This window comes from Aspergillus fijiensis (assembly GCF_003184825.1).
Source record: "Aspergillus fijiensis CBS 313.89 unplaced genomic scaffold BO72scaffold_4, whole genome shotgun sequence".
Lineage (NCBI taxonomy): Eukaryota > Fungi > Ascomycota > Eurotiomycetes > Eurotiales > Aspergillaceae > Aspergillus > Aspergillus fijiensis.
In genome coordinates, this window is record NW_024468980.1 from 769,940 (window position 1) to 786,081 (window position 16,142).

Here is a 16,142-nt window from a genome sequence, read left to right on the forward strand (position 1 = left end):
GCTGATTGCTCTTTGTTCAGAAGAGAATTATGTTATTATTGCGTTCAAGCTGGCTTATAAGATATTCTGCAGTCAAGCTGGGACTACAATTCAATGGCAGCACCGACCTGCAATATACAAGGATAACACTATGAGAAAATGATAGATGGGAGTCCAAGCTGTCTTCCCGACCGGACTGACGTGACGTGACGGTGATCTTTCCTGGATGTGAAGCTGGAGCATGTACGATAGTAAGGCGTAACAGGGTATCAGCCCGCTTCTTCAATTCCATGTCATGTAATGAGTCTTGGTTCTGGGGTTGGAAATCAGGGCTCGGGTGCATAATAATTCGTGGATTCAACTTGCTTGAGGGAACATGTGATTCTCATGAGCTAACGAGGGATGCATTGAGCCGTGGACATGATCGGCATTTAGGGCCACCCACCCAAAAACCCTCGCCATCGAACCAGACGAATCCTATAGCTCACACCTTCCGGAAGTCCTCCACCGATTGAAAAGCGCTCCATGACGGGTCGGAGTCCGCTCCGTTACAGCGACTCGCCCGCACGAAACAATTCTCGATCCCCTCAACGCAAGCCACGGACCGCACCACCTCAACATCCGTGCGAAAACAATGAGAGTACCAGACCTCAGTCAGGTTCTTATTCGGCGTGGAACGTTCTGGGGACTTGAATAGCTCAGAGAATTGTTGCTGCATGTCCGCCAGTGCAATCCTGGTGCTCTGATCCACGCCATCGCAATGACGCAAGCTGCGGAATGCGTGTGATACCCTTCCTCGTAGCATCGCTTGTATCTCTTCCGGGTATTGTCCGACCGCAAAAAGGAGGAGATTGAATTGCATGAGCGACACCTTCCCATGATATGACCCACCGAATCGGGCGCGGTTGTACAGCCCTATCAAGGCCGTGATGGCGCCCATACACCCCGCGCCGTAGTCGGCGATCGGCCAAGGGCTCACTATAGGTTCGCGGTGGCCTAGGAACTTCCCAAACTCCCACGCAAATCCCGTCAACTGTGATTCGCAGTCAGTACTTCAGACTCCCACGGTGAAGAGGAGGGACAACGAACACAATCGGCGATCTGCTGCCACCCAGGCCGACCAGCCCATCGGCCCATATGGCCGAAGCAATTCTCATCTACGTAGACTATCCCCTTCCCGCGACGGGTTGCCATGTCACTCAACGAGGACGAAGTATAGCCTAGTTTTTCCAGAACACCAGGCCGGAACCCATCAATCACTACGTCTGCCCCTTCCAGAAGCTTTTCGAACTTCTGCCGTCCTATGGGAGTCTTGAGATCGAGGTCGACGGAGTGTTTGCCCATATTGCCGTCCACTTGGAAGAACGGCACATCGGGGACAGAGGAAAAGGAGGTGATCTTCAGGACGTCTGCCCCATACTCGGCGAGGATACGACCAATGACGGGGCCAGCAATGACGCAGCAGAGTTCCAGTACCTTGATGCCACCGAGCGCACGATTGGATTTGCCTGTCTGGAATGGGGTAGGAGGAACATCGCCCGGCATGCGGGAGACTGTCCACCAGGGCTCGTTGACGTTAGCTTTGCCCTGTTACTAGAGTTTAGCATCGTCTATAGGAATAGGCCACGAACGTACATGCGGTGTAGCACAAAATTCCTCGTGCGTGTAGACTGTCACTCCAGCTTGTCCAAACTCTTGATTGAGATCTTCGAGCTCAGCGGCCGAGAAATCTCCCACCTGTGTACCAATGAGGTCTACAATCTCATGGTACTCCGTCAGGTCCGGCCGATGGCTCGGAAGACCGATCATGTTTAGTGTTTTGGTAGGATTCAATGAGCCGTGCAGGAAGAAGTACTCATCCTCATTCTTGGTTCGATACATGTTGGCAGCCCGTCGGCGGTAAAGGTTCGACTGGGCAGAATGAATGTCGGTGTCTTACAAATTCAGCCTTCAGTCAATAAGTGCAGTGGGATTGCATACCTTTCAGATATCTTTTTATTTCGGGGTCCGATTGTGAATAACCATCCACTTTGGCAAGGAGTGCCTGAAACCCAAATAGCGTCGCTCTCTCGAGGCTGACGCGGATCTCCCTACCACCTGGCATTGCCCCGAAGCGCAGGTCTGCGATAGCCGCCGCCATCGCCCCCTCGATACCCTTCAGGGCGGCGAGTGTCTCTGTCACTTTGAATGGGGTGGGGTAATAGATTTCATCTGCCGAGGAGGTGAAGAACACCTTGCTCCCGAGTGCATCGCGAGGGAGATTCAGCCTCTCGGCGTCATTGATCAACCCGTTAAAAATCCTATCTGCCTCGACTCTCGTTGAGTAGCCCTTGCTGATGGGCTTTCCTGCATCCATGGTTTGCGATGTGGAAGGATAGTGCGCGTTTCTAAGGCGGGCGTGTGTTACGGTACTGTCTCCTGAGGATAGGGCTAGATATACGCAATCACTCGGCGGGTTTCCGTCCACAGTATGACGTGCGTTGCGGCCAGCTTCATCGAAGCCCCACCAGTCCAAGCATGTGATAATTCCTCCTTTACCATGAATTGTATCATTGATGCTTTCCCAAATGACGTTTAAGCATCATATGGAATGGTAACCCATCCATACAGGAGTGGGGGAGGAACTGTTCGAGAAGTGCCGAGGTTACATAAGGCATGCGCCGGTAGTTGGATTGGGGCTTGGAAGAATGCTGCTGCGTTTCCGAAAGGGAACACTCCATCGTCACCATCACTGTCACGATCAAAGACTCGTTATGACAGGAAACCAGATAATTACCTTTGTTGAGAGTGCCGGTATGGCCTCATGATGTTCACATCCTCTTACCGAACGATAGCCCACACAACGTATACTTCGTAATAGCTCCCCTGGTTCCGCTTACAATGCAGTCACTATTCTCAGTTCTCAGAGATGCAGCACACAGTCACAGCGATCGAGGGATCGTATCCTATCCCGATGGGGTATGCGACAGCGAGAAGGCGACCCGGATTACCTACCGAGAGCTCCACCGTCATGCATCGACCAACAGCACAAAGATTCGGCAACGGAACGGCTATGCGCCCGGCCAGATAGTCCTACTGCATCTGGGTCCGAACAACCATCTCGACACAATCATCTGGTTCTGGTCCCTCATCTATGCCAACTGCATACCAGTCATGTCTACCCCTTTCCCACAAGATCAGGGTCTTCGCCTGAAGCACTTGCACCACTTGCAGACATTATTGCAAGATCCAGTTTGCCTCACCAGACAGACCCTGATAGACGAGTTCCCAACTGATCTCACAATTCCACTCGAGACCATCGAACAATTCCAAGATATCGACTCCGAGTCACCGACCGAGGCCGCACTTCCGGCTCCAACAAGCGAAGCCCCATCTGACATCGCCATTCTAATGCTCACCTCCGGCAGCACGGGCCCATGCAAAGCCGTGGGTCTAACGCACCAGCAGATCCTCTGCTCCCTGAAGGGTAAATGCGCTGCGTTACCCTTACGGACTAGACAAAGTGCCTTCCTCAACTGGATCAGCCTAGACCACGTCGGAAGTTTGATCGAGATCCATTTCCACGCGCTACTTGCCGGCGTCGATCAAGTGCATGTGTCCCCGAGCGACGTGATTCAATCCCCGCTGTGGTTCTTGAAGCTCCTAGAGCAACACCAAGTCGCAAGGACGTTCGCACCGAACTTCTTCCTGGCGATGCTGGCACGCACGCTAGATGCGACCGCAGTGGGAAGCGCCACGTTCTTCGACCTCCAGCACCTGCAGTATATCGTAAGCGGCGGCGAAGCGACTGGGGTCAGTGTCTGTACGCGGTTGAGCGCGTATCTTTCCCGCTGCGGGGCGGCGGAGAACTGCATCGTGCCGGGGTTCGGCATGACGGAGACTTGCGCGGGGTGTATTTACAACCCAGGGTTTCCGGGGTATGATCAGCGGCACGGATACGAATTCGCGTCCCTGGGTTCGTGCATCCCCGGGGTCGAGATGAGGATTGCGTCCGCCGTACCGGGGCAGGTTGGTGATCTGGAGGTGAGGGGGCCTATTGTCTTCGCAGGGTACTTCAACGATCCCGAAGCGGCGGCGGAGGCCTTCCAGCCTGACGGGTGGTTTCGGACGGGAGACACGGGGTTCCTGGATGCAAACGGGTACCTCAACCTCGCTGGGCGGACAAATGACCTGATCTCCATCAACGGGGTCAAGCATAATGCATTAGCACTTGAGGTCGGCCTGGACGAAGCGCAACTCCCCGGAATGATTCCGGGTGAGGTGGTGTGCTTTGCGCATCGCGGCCCGGGGGTGGACACTGAGCAGGTATATGTTGTCTACGCGCACAGCTACAGCTCGCACGACGCGAGGGCGCGTTATGAGACGCTGACGGCAATCAGCCACAAGGTCTCGCTCATGACCAACACAAAGCCGTGCGTCCTCCCTCTACCTGCCCTCGAGCGATCATCGCTGGGGAAGGTATCCCGGTCGAAGCTGCGATCCCAGATCGCCTCGGGGGTGTATACGAGGGAGCAAGAGCTGGACGCAGCGCTTCTCCAAGCCCATCGACAAGCCACGTATTGTCCTCCCAGAACCGAAACGGAGAAGACCGTCATCCGAATCCTTTCGAACATCATCCCGGATACCGACCCCGACAATCTGGGTGTCACCGCCAACCTCTTCAAGCTGGGTCTCACCTCCCCAATTCTCGTCCAAATTCAACGCCAACTGCAAGATCAATTTCCGTTAGACGAACCTCTTCCCTTGGCTACTATCATGGCCCATCCCACAGTCCAGGACCTCGCTACAGCCTGCCAAAAAGCCACCACACACGAATATAACCCGGTGGTGACCCTGCAGCCGCACGGCGCCAAGCCCCCGCTCTGGCTCATCCACCCCGCCGCGGGCGAAGCCCTCGTCTTTCTCAACCTCGCCCACCTCATCCGCGACCGCCCAGTCTACGCCTTCCGAGCGCGCGGCTTCCATCGCGAGGAACCCTTCTTCACGAGTCTGGACGAGTGTGTCACAACCTACCACGCCGCAATGAAGAAGCTCCAGCCCGAGGGCCCCTACGCGATCCTCGGGTACTCGTACGGCGCGATGGTCGCCTTCGAGCTGGCCAAGACCCTCGAGGCCGAGGGCAGTGAGGTGCGGTTCCTGGCGAGTCTCAACCGGCCGCCGTATGTGAGTCCGCGCCTGCGCCAGGTGCAGTGGCCGGAATGTCTGGTGAACATTGCCTTCTTCCTTGGGGTTTTGTCGCGCGAGGCGCTGCATCAGTGTCTGGATGCGGTCAGAGGTGCAACGAGGGAGGAGGCTGTAGAAATTGTGCTTCCGCATGTTGATCATACGCGGATGGTTGAGTTGGGGCTGGATGACAGGAGTCTTTCGAGGTGGATTGACGTGGCGTTTAGCCTACAGGAGATTGGCAGGGAGTATCGGCCGGGCGGGACGGTGGCGCATATGGATGTTTTTCACTGCAAGCCCTTGGACTTCTTGAATGTGGGTAAAGAGGAGTGGTTGCGGCGGCTGGCGGCTTGGGAGGAGTTTTCGAGAGATGGGGGCGAGTACTATGAGGTTCCGGGCGAGCATCACTCGGTTTTAGGAGTAGCACATGTTCAGCGATTCTTTGTTAGGCTGGTCGAGGCCCTGGCTGCACGTGGGCTTTAGACAGCAGGGCAGTCCATTCTGTGAGTATATTGATTGATGGTGGTATTGATCGATGGTGGTTGTTCGTTGAATCGATTATTCTAACAGTATGAGGAGTAAAACCTGTCAACGTGAAGGTAGGCGAATCCGCATTATGGGGAAGAAACCCGGAACCGCCATGCATGTTCTACACATACATAGACGTGGGGCAAAGAGTGAACGCAGTGCATCGCAGGTGGGTCTCAAGGTGGGTACGAGAGTGGGGCACCCATAGCCCCTTGATTTGTCAAACGACAAGGACGATATGTGCATTGATGACAGGCAGGCTTAAATGATCGCATGGCAGTCTTGATTGGCGTCAATATTAGAAATGGGTGGACTAATTATGAACACAAATGAGCAGCCTGAGCAGCCTCTACCCTGTTCTCTGGGGAGGAGAAAATCGTATCGAATGCAAAAGAGGTTGCGGCTTCGACATGGTGATAATATAATGGTGACGCTACATCAAAATGATTAACAATGTGGTCACATGGGCAACCAATGCCACGAGGTGAGTGTGGCGGGTGGAATGTGGCTAGTGAAGTCCAGCGCTCCGTCTAGGGGCCGTGCCCGTCTTGTGGCAGTGGCCGCGCTCATTTCGCTGTGGTACTATTTATTATGTGACAGTCTGGCGCACGGCTCTAGCAATTTGGCATCAGAATTTTCCCAAACCATGAATTCACTAGTCGAGTATACCTATAACAACAAAGTCAAGCTTGAAACAAAACCACCAATCGAGCCAGAGTTTCTTCCGAACACACTCCTACATGGTCGCATTTAATTTCCACTCCCGTTCCCATTCGTAATCATGGCCACCTGCACCGCCGCAAATCTATCACAGAACAAAAGGTCAGCAAATCACTCTCCCACCCACCCACAAAATAGAAAAGAGAAATAATTGCCTAAGCCAAACCCTAAAGGCTCCCAAGCCTCCAAAAAATGATAGAATCCCGAGGTATGAGGAAGGCAACTTACGCCGTCGCCGTCGCAAAGATATCCACCTTTCTCGCCTTCACCATCAGCCCCATAACGAGGACAAACACCATATTATAGACGAAGATCGTCACCAGTCGCGCAACCGTATCCCGCAGGAAGTGCAGCACAATCATGGACGAGGCCGGCAGAAACCCCGCAATCAGCAGGCTGGCCACGTAGGTGCGGCTCTTGATGGTGCGGTTGTTGTAGTACCAGACGTCGGTGGCGTGGTTTCTTCGATTCTGTTTTGGGACTCCTTAAGCTTCTGCTTGGGGAACAGTTGAAACATGGGATGTGTCATTGTTCTTGTGGCCAGGTCGGTGATTTCTCCGATAAGGGGAAATGGTGTACCAGTGGGGGGTAGGGGTCACTTACTAGATCGTTCACGCCCCAGCGCCGATGGAACCAGGGAATTACGGATCGATACACCCAGCGCGTGAACGCATCGGCGCCCTCGTGGCGACTGCACAGGGCGATCAGGTCCGGCTCGTTCTCATGCCACTGGTACATAGGACGAAATTTTTGGTAGTGACTGGCTTCTTCGCGCAGGAGCCAATCCTTGAAGACCTCAAGGTCGCTAGGGTCCGGGGCACTCAAGCGGAGGAGTTGCGCTTGTTGGAGAAGGGCTTCATCTGTTCCATACTCAGCTTTTGTCAATTGCTATAGTAGCAAGGAGTCTTGGGCTAAACAAAAGCCCCAGTAGCAGCTCCCCCCTCCTTCGATCTTGAACATAGACAGACGGGAAACGGCAAGTGAACCAGGATCATACTGTATTCCCTCAACAGCGCCCGCGCCTCCAGGACCTTCCGCCACTGCGACGGATACTCCTCCTCGGGTTGATCTAGCGACTCCTGCAGCCGCCACACGGAGAACGCGTAGGCGCGCTTCTCGTCCGAGCTGGACCGGTGGTCTCTCTGGACACATTCGTCCAGCTCCGTCTGCAGGTATACCAGCTCCGCCTGGAGGTACAGAAGGTTCTTGGCGTTGAGCTTGGCAAACCGCCGGAAGATGCTGGACCCCGGGTCCAGGGCCATCAGGGTGGCGAGTTTGTCGTATCCCGGGGTGGTGGTTTGGTGGGTTGGGAGGGGCGGGCGAGTCATTTTTTTTCTTTTGCTTTCGCCTCTTCTATGTAGCTGAATGGTTGTGTTTGCTTCGGATGTTTTAACTGCTCTCAGAGTATCTATGCAGAAATATTAGCGATGTTGAAAGGCGCCGGCTTTCACTGGGCAGCTCTCTAAAGGAGAGCTCTTGGTTAAATACAGGCAGCACGAGGCGGAGCAGGCACTTTATTCCTCATGTGACTGGCTTTTCGACATCTTTGCAGACGGATCCCTGCCTAAGGCTAGCTGCCTAGACTGCGATGACTACGATGAGGCTCTGGTGATGCAAAGGCCGAGTTCAAGGCCAGATCAGTTCGTACTGTTTTTGGGGGAGTGTTTACTCTGCTCTATGGCCTATGGAATTGTTGGACGGCCTGAATAGGAGCCAACAGCGACTCGTTAGATGGGTCCACAAGACTCATTCATTCTAATTCAATGGGAGGAGGACTCGCTACATTGTCGTTCTATCAATGCCCAGCCCTACCACCCCCGCTCCTTCTATCATGATTTCCAGATTCGCCCGCACTGTCAGCCTGCCAAGTGATGGCACATTCAGTCCCCTGTATCCTCCTCGCAGAAGCAACTGTAGCGAAGGCTAGAACTCTCGCGTGCTAGCGCGAGAGAGCGCACACAGAAACAAAAACATCCATTCATGTCCACAGCCCTCTCTCTCACTAGCCTGCGGATTGCTAAATTAGATCTTACTATATCTCCTCTTAAACCCGGCCAGCTTAATATATACCACAATGGAAAAAAACAATATTTGAAACGAACAAGAAGCCGAACTACCTATTCTATCCAGTAAAACAGACCACTCAACGAAATTCCTGATTACCGTACTTCTGAGGCGTGCAATCTCTTCGCCACTGCCGAATCTATTCTTTTCAGCTTTAAGTGGCGGGTCGTAGGCCTTTCCAACACAAAATACATCGAGATCGCGGACTATATGGAACGTCGTGCGATGCGTCTGGCGCTGGCCGCAAAACGACCACTCTACTTCCGCCGTTTCTACCGGTTTGAGGTCCGGATAGCCCGGAATCGCCGTGAGTGCGGCTTCGTAGTAGGGCTGGATTAGAGCATTAAGCCGGCGATATATCTTGTCGCACATGATGTCCACGTCCACGTTAAAGGGGAGTACCATCTGGCGACGAAGACAGGTTGTCTCGTCGGGAGACTGGACGATAATAGTATAGATATAGTCGTACTGTGCAAGTGCGTGTTGTTCGGTTTCCGAGTATTGGATTCGGTCGTCGGATATAAGGGCGTAGTTTAATAGCTTTATGCAATATTCAGCTTCTGGATTTTGTAGATATCGTGGTACTAATAATTATTCTATCAGGGTTTGCTGTTGCTTTTGTTTCTGCCGCCGCGGTGTATATTAATACACCGGCAATAAATTGGTTCTAATACTCGAATACTCCGGCGGTAACCTCTCGCGTTGTATATCTTGGGGCTTCTTTTATTGCACCGAGGAGCGCCGCTCTATAGACGGTCTTATATTCTGGTTACGAGAATATCAACCGCGATATAAAGCAACAAGCGGGACTAAAAGATTTATATTACAGTTATAACAGAATAATAGCTGCGATGGATTACTTGCTATATAATATATCTAATATTCCTCCGCGCCGTCAGCTTACTTAATGTTTGTTCAAATGTATTTTTTTTAGTAGAAAAAAGAACTAGGATGTTTCGATATATATAGAGTTATCTTGTCTATTTCTCGTGCGGCTGTATCGGTTTTACGCCCTGATAACGTATATTAACAGTATAAGTTATAATTGTTCTCTGCCTAGCAAGCGCTTCAAAATTTGAGATATAGTGTTACAATCTAAGATAGAAGAAAAACAAAACCACTTACAAGAAGTGATTTTAGGCATGTTAGTTTATTTTGAGCCTTAATTAATAACTACAAGGCTTTTTTTTTTAAAGATTTCTAGAGTAGGCGGGCGGAGAGAGGGCTGTAGAAATCAGTCTGACGGATATATAGTAGACATACAGAATGAGAATAAGAGGCATCGAGGTTTGCCGTCTGATGAACTTTTCTCTTTAGAGGACAACTTGCATGTTTCTGCTTATTGGCTGGGTGGTGTGATGTATGGTCATATCCTAGAACCTACTGGGTACTAGGTATGTGTAGGAATAGTCGCCGAATATACACCAGCTATTTTAGAACTAATACGCCATCTAGCTGACAGCCACAGATAGACTACTCCCGTGTGCAATATAGTCGTTTATGTCGCCCAGAAGTCTGCTTGCAATTTGTAGACTTGTAGCTAAATTCATCTAGTCATCCCAGTACTATCTTCGGCCCATGCACTCAGCCTCGCGCTAATAAGGGCGGGCGGGTAGTGAGTGGTGGATTTGGCTTATACGAGTGAACACGGCGTGCACTTGTCAGATGCAACATTGTTATTTGACAGGCTGCGCATGGGCCGTTTGCCACCCACGGTAAATTGCAGTTGGAAATATTGTAACCCGTATGGGTAACCCGATGGACTCCAGTGCGTTGCGGTCCAAGCAAGGGCAAAACTGAGACTTAATTCCATGGTCCTTTAGTGCTTTAGTGCAGAAGCCGAGAGTAAATTGGTCAAAATGTCCCCAAGACGTACAGTACTGAGAAGATCAAACAAACAGGACGAGAATGAAAAGAGAAGGGGAACACGAATAGCAAAAAGCAAAACGAAACCAAAGACAGGGACATAATCAAGGCAGGACGATTGTGACGCTCCTCCCACGGGCTACCCAGAGGAGTAATGAGACGAATGCTGTCACTGCACTGCACCTTGTGAGGGTTGGCTCCTTTCTCCCCCGCCCCCTTGTCCGGATCTTCGCAGCCGCTGGCTTCGGCCCAGTACAGTAGATCTTGAAATTGGCTTGGCAAATATATACACAATTTTTAGTTCCGGGTCTCACTGCCAAAACGCTAGTGTTATAATTTTATTGAGCACTCCGTATTGAAGCCGCGGGGGGGGGGGGTCATGTAACATGTATTTAATTTATTACACCCGTCTTGCCTGCGGTACTTTTATAATACACGGTGGCCCGGTTATAATCAGCAAGATTAGCATGGTCAAGCATTGTACTAGAAATCCTTCTGGAACAGTAGTCGTGTTGAACAAATCAGACAATCTGGAACGCCTGTGTTTTTGGCAAAGCTGCCTTGTGGCCTTAACACTTTCTCCTCTTATCACGGTATAACCCCTAGTAAATCAACAGCAAATACGAAGTCCGTAGCCTGACCCCTAATTTGCTGCCTCTAATCTTCAATATTACGGATATTCTGAGAAGTATTGGATCAATTAGGCTCTGCTGTTTATGGGCGAACAGCAGCTGGATATTATCAAGTCAGTGCAGGAGCTAGACTGTTGCTAATCAAATTTTTCGGCGAGTCTAGCATAGTCATCCCAATTCATTTCTTTTATCTGATGTTAGAAGAGTTCAAATAGATGCGTGAATTAGCTATCAGAATAACTCTTTATAATATTCACCAATCTAAAGAAGTTGAATTTAATGCTCGCTCATTATCTTATCTTATTCAGTACTATCGGTGACGACCTCTTACCAATCCATGACATATTCTTCCAATCAGTTTATGAAGTAAATACTATTAGTGGCCGAGTGGGTGAATGAGACCAAGATAATGGACTGAACAAAGACTGTTACTGCCAGTGATATTGACTTTTGCGTGGAGAATGCTTTCAACGCAAAAAGTCTGGTCTCGAGGAAGGCACTGGCTAAATGTCATGGCATATACATCGGATCAATCCCAGATTACTTTCTTACAGAGGTAAGATAATATAAGAGTTGTGAACAATTTGATATATGGAAGGAACCTATCCAGGATTTGGAAGACAAGGCGATTGTTTGTGGATCAGAGTCAAAGTTGTTCAGATGTTCAATCAATATAAGTAGCTAGTCATATCACAGTATAGTATCAGAAAATCTGATTGCTGCTTTGTACTAGGTCTGGTCTTTTTCCAGTCTTTTCAAGCAGTTTCAGCGCATCATCTATTGTGCTGTAGCTGTAAATCTTGGATCTTATCAGTGAAGTAAGCTTCGTCTCCCAAGCAAGTTTCAAATTCTTCAGTCTCACTGCAGCCGAGATACCTTGAAGCATAAAGTATGTATAGCTCCTAAACATCGAACAAAGCATCCCATAGCGCTGACAGTTTGAATGCCTCTTTACTAGCCATGTATCGGTTATTATGCTCCTTGAATGCAGGCAAGATAACTTGCTCATACCAGCAACCGTTTCTGAGTAGCTCATCCCATTCCCAATTGCCGACAATCTCCTCTTCCGTAATTTCCCATAAGCATATATAGTGATTCCTGTAATATTCATCCCTTCTGTTGTAGGGGTCGGAGACTCCATAATAACGCATTTCGTCCGCCATATTCAGAACGGGAAGACCTTTATCAACACGAACATTCGCATTCACAACCGTAATTGTTTGACTGCCTCTTTTGCTCATCCTCCAGTTGGCATTATCTTGCAGTTCTTGAGACGACTGGGTAAATGATATGAACGGGGTCGGCTCCCATATCTTGTGGTCTGCGTGTATAGTCAGATAATCCTTTCGGATTTCTGAGGTGTCTAATCGCCCACGAGGCAGTCTTGCTAAACATTCGCCGCTGTTGTTGGGTTGGCTACCTGAATAATAATCCCACGTTCGTAACAGTGGAGAATCAATGTTGACAGAGAAAGTAGAACCCCAAGGATGTATAAACTCTTCCTGTTCTTGTGGAGATTGTAGGAGGCTCGGCACGGTGACTCGGCTGAAGAGGTTATTTTCGGCCATCCTAGATATGAAAACTTTCTAGGAAATGAACACTTCTAGGGGCTATTTGCAGATCTACTTTTATATTCTCAGCAATGGATGTAGCTTCTCACTGAGATATCGGGTGCAGATGGTTGAAATTATGCCCAAAAGCGGGGTATGTTCTGGTCTGTACTATGTTCGGATGATTATTTATCCAGCTCCATTTGAGCCGATGAGTGGAGCTGAGGACTCACTTTATGCTGGTCTTATTCAAGAGACTACTAGATAATTTAAGACGGGTATAACTAATGCTTTTTAAGTAAGCTGTATTATACAGAAAGTATCTTAGAAGGCCTAGTAACTATATTGAGGGCCGCTCAATAGAATCATTACGCTAGAAGCTTGGCAGTGGGTCTAAAAACAGTCTTGATGTGTTTGTTGGTCAAGGCAATTTTGAGAACCACTGTAGACTTCTTCTGATTCTCTCTTTTCTCCTCCTCTGCATTATTCTTGATCGCTTCCTGAATCTTCTCCTGTGTGAGTTTTGCGGCTGGGATATAAAGGGTCAACGGTGTCCGTGGGGGGAATGCGGGTGCACTGCCGTACCTTGGGTCTGAGGAGCCAATGCTATCGGCCACATCGATGGGTTCCGCGTGTCCCACGCCTGTAAAGTCAGATCACAGTCGCTTCCGATGATGATATGCACCTTGGTGGGATATTCCCGGTCTACAATCCCTGCAGCTTCATTGACGGGAATGTAAAAGTCTCTCTCGTTGCTGGCTGCGGTTCGATGCAGCCAGAAGTGCAAGCGGATTGAGTCGCGGACCGCGAATGGCCTGCCTGTGGGTGATTGCACGGCGATCTGGTCGGAGCGCTGCTGGATTGGAAATGCCGGCGGCAGGCGGGAAAGTCCATGCGGGGTCAGGATATTCACCGCCAGCTCGCTTGATATGGCCGCTTGGAGCAGTAGTTGCACTCCATCCGGTGCTGCGCACCGGACTTCTACAATGCTTGATTGCATTCGAATAGCGGGGGAAAAGTCTCTGTGACCAGTCTGAAAGCTTTCAGCGATGGTTGCAAGATAGACAATTTGTCGTGGTAGTGCGAGGGTTCCGGGGCAAGAATTGCTTCAAAAGACAGCTCGATGGCAGGACAAACTGCCTGTTATATTTGCTGTCCGACCTAGAGAGAACTCCATTGCCCTGGGCAATCATAAACATTCACCGCCACCATCGATTTTCCAAGAGCCGCAGGTGCCTAGTGCTGCATGGTGGAGGGGAAAAGGCTACACGAGGCTGAAGCACAATGGTAGCATTAAACCACCCTATCACTGTTAGACACATTTGCAGAAAGCGTCACTATCTTTTAGAAAGAAGATCGTAGAGTCACAGTGACTAGTCATAACTTGTACTTTAGATAAATCAGAATAAGCAAGCAAACAAAGCACCGGATACATGCTAGGCATGCAACGATTCTGGGCCGGTCGGAAACATCAAGAACAACTTCAAAGTTGGGATAACAAACAGTAGGAAAAGCAAAGGGTACGGAAGTAGCTGGTCGGGGTCTCAAAACAATTCTGAATCAGTACATTATGCCCACACCCCGCCATTTGCCATCTATGTTTTATTCTCTTCGAACCCCATGGTTCCAAACACCAACCACAGAAAAGTGCACGAATAAAAACTGAAGGAAATCTCCTCAGGAGGAGAGAATGACTTGCATCAATGGAAGTAGGACAGGGCGAGGAAATGGGCGTAGTGCATGAGACGTGTCACTGCCCGCACCTCAACGCGGATAGGACATATGATATATGCGCTGCATGCGTGCCCTTCTATCTGTGCACCCTCCGCCGCCTCTCCGTCTTTCTAAGTATATAACCCCTCAAAGGCGCCGAAGAACACGTCGTGGAATCTCGGTGTGCTTTCTGAGAAGTCCATATTGTTTGATCGTCGGTTGGCCAATAACCACGTCGAACTCTTCAATGTCCACTACATAAAAGTCCGTGGTGTACGTATGAGCCGTTGCCGCAAAGTACCAGTCAACATCCCGCACAATTCCAAGAACAGAGATCTTGTAGTTGTTCAGTGTGGATCCGAGGGGGAGTAACACGAGGTTGCAGGGCTCTAGTATCAGCTTCGCTTGCTCTTGGATACTCTTCTTCATAATACTCGCTCTTGCCTGGCTATCCAGCGCGGCCAGAACCTCGATCGTGATGTTGGGATCGGCCGTTACCACTGTTGCTGTCGGAGTGAAGAAGTCGTCATCGTCATCATCATCATCATCATCATCACCACTGGACACTTCAGGGGCTTCAGGACCGCCTTGGGCTGGAATTGGCTCCAAGGGGAGTGGTAGTGGGATGATAATTTCTTTCTCACTCCTCTCGCTGCTCTCAAGATGTGCATTCCCCACGCTGAGCGGACCTTGAATCTCGCTCATGGCTTTTTGTGTTGACTGACTTGATGTATGATCGATTCGACAGGCAGGAACGGCGTTGTTCTCAGCACAGGTGTAGTGTACGGTGACCGTGGGGCTTGGTGTCCCGCTTGCGACCGATGAATCCACTCCCGCAGCAGCCACAATTGCTTCACCCATGTTTTCAATCACCGTCGAAGGGAGAGCTATCCCCAGCCCATGGCTTGTAGGAGCATGTGTGGAGGAAGGTGGATCCAAAGGCTTGTTTGCGGATGCTCGAGGACCCCAATGGGGAAGGGATTGAAAAATCGACCGGAAGAAAGCCCAAGGTCGTCGCCAGCGACGGCGACCTTTTACCATGGTTACTGCCGGGGGACTCACTGTTAGGATCAGAATGGTTAGAACAACGGATCTGAACGTCAAGCGAAGGACCAGCTAGTGAATTACATTCTGATCGACCGTAAGGTGTTGAGAAACCAACCATCGAACTTTGGCGTAATCAAGTATATCAGGCAGAGCGTAGGCTCAGGCAGAGAGCTGTTCTCTTGTGGCGGAGTAGATTTGTTGGAAAGAAGACGAATAGAGAGAGAAGATGAACAGAGTACAAATGAGTGGGGAGTATCAGGAAGAGTGAAAGATGGGTGACTGGACGTTGGTGAAGGAAAAGAAGGCACAGGCGGGGAAAGTAGAGGCAGGAGTCCACGACACAGACAAAACGAAATGCTCTTCAGAACGGGTGCACGTTCTCGGCACCGCCTTTTCAGAAAAGCTGTGCTCTGTGAAAAACCGACAAAATGATCTTCTGGCAGAGTACGAGATAAGTCGTAGCTTGGAGGAAATGAGGGTAAGGCGGAGCAAGTCCTTAAGCCAAAGGAAAGAGGGAGACCAATCCAGTGGCCCCAAGCGACACCTTGCCAAACTGGTGCATCCAGGACATTCTCATTATCACGACTAGCCTCAAGTCATGTTGGAGTGTAATAGGAAGCACTTTCCAAATTGCATACGAAGCCCAGCTGTAAAAGTATGGGAAGACGACCACTAGTAGCCAAGTTGATGTGTTTTGTAGTCCCTACGCTGCACCGCTCCGCGCTTCTACACATAGCAATCTGCTGCACTACAGAGCAAAGCGTGAGATAAGCTACCAGAACTTTTCCAAACTCTCTACACACATAGAGCGGAACCGGAGCCAGACCCAGTCCACGAGTCTCCCCACGAGCGAGCCCAGTGGCTGAAGAGAAAGGTGAGA

At 50.3% G+C, this 16,142-nt stretch overlaps 7 protein-coding genes across 7 annotated transcripts; 1 reads left to right on the plus strand and 6 right to left on the minus strand.

Moving 5' to 3' along the window:
• Nucleotides 1-438: 438 nt before the first annotated feature.
• Nucleotides 439-2,335, minus strand: BO72DRAFT_420728 (CoA-transferase family III; the record flags this gene model as incomplete). The annotated part of the gene is made up of 4 exons (XM_040942730.1): nucleotides 439-1,012; nucleotides 1,069-1,566; nucleotides 1,615-1,913; nucleotides 1,960-2,335. 4 exons carry the CDS (start codon nucleotides 2,333-2,335, stop codon nucleotides 464-466), a joined length of 1,722 nt encoding a protein of 573 aa, XP_040805897.1. The 3' UTR covers nucleotides 439-463.
• Nucleotides 2,336-2,853: 518 nt separating this feature from the next.
• On the plus strand, nucleotides 2,854-5,625 carry BO72DRAFT_420731 (acetyl-CoA synthetase-like protein; the record flags this gene model as incomplete). Its single annotated transcript, XM_040942731.1, has 2 exons — nucleotides 2,854-5,163; nucleotides 5,269-5,625. Exons 1-2 carry the CDS (start codon nucleotides 2,860-2,862, stop codon nucleotides 5,623-5,625), a joined length of 2,661 nt encoding a protein of 886 aa, XP_040805898.1. The 5' UTR covers nucleotides 2,854-2,859.
• Nucleotides 5,626-6,614: 989 nt separating this feature from the next.
• BO72DRAFT_368153 (uncharacterized protein) lies at nucleotides 6,615-7,718 on the minus strand (the record flags this gene model as incomplete). The annotated part of the gene is made up of 3 exons (XM_040940875.1): nucleotides 6,615-6,860; nucleotides 6,994-7,250; nucleotides 7,388-7,718. 3 exons carry the CDS (start codon nucleotides 7,716-7,718, stop codon nucleotides 6,615-6,617), a joined length of 834 nt encoding a protein of 277 aa, XP_040805899.1.
• An 815-nt stretch (nucleotides 7,719-8,533) lies between these two features.
• BO72DRAFT_492118 (uncharacterized protein) lies at nucleotides 8,534-8,859 on the minus strand (the record flags this gene model as incomplete). The annotated part of the gene is made up of 2 exons (XM_040948255.1): nucleotides 8,534-8,593; nucleotides 8,647-8,859. 2 exons carry the CDS (start codon nucleotides 8,857-8,859, stop codon nucleotides 8,534-8,536), a joined length of 273 nt encoding a protein of 90 aa, XP_040805900.1.
• Nucleotides 8,860-11,631: 2,772 nt separating this feature from the next.
• BO72DRAFT_180675 (uncharacterized protein) lies at nucleotides 11,632-12,616 on the minus strand. Its single transcript, XM_040939463.1, has one exon. The coding sequence runs from the start codon at nucleotides 12,518-12,520 to the stop codon at nucleotides 11,855-11,857; it is 666 nt and encodes a 221-aa protein (XP_040805901.1). The 5' UTR covers nucleotides 12,521-12,616; the 3' UTR covers nucleotides 11,632-11,854.
• Nucleotides 12,617-12,870: 254 nt separating this feature from the next.
• BO72DRAFT_524276 (uncharacterized protein) lies at nucleotides 12,871-13,587 on the minus strand (the record flags this gene model as incomplete). Its single annotated transcript, XM_040949855.1, has 2 exons — nucleotides 13,088-13,587; nucleotides 12,871-13,031 (listed from the first exon to the last, which is right to left on the minus strand). Exons 1-2 carry the CDS (start codon nucleotides 13,500-13,502, stop codon nucleotides 12,871-12,873), a joined length of 576 nt encoding a protein of 191 aa, XP_040805902.1. The 5' UTR covers nucleotides 13,503-13,587.
• Nucleotides 13,588-14,361: 774 nt separating this feature from the next.
• On the minus strand, nucleotides 14,362-15,276 carry BO72DRAFT_444371 (retropepsin-like aspartic protease; the record flags this gene model as incomplete). Its single annotated transcript, XM_040943787.1, has 1 exon — nucleotides 14,362-15,276. The coding sequence occupies exon 1, from the start codon at nucleotides 15,254-15,256 to the stop codon at nucleotides 14,363-14,365; it is 894 nt and encodes a 297-aa protein (XP_040805903.1). The 5' UTR covers nucleotides 15,257-15,276.
• Nucleotides 15,277-16,142: the final 866 nt, after the last annotated feature.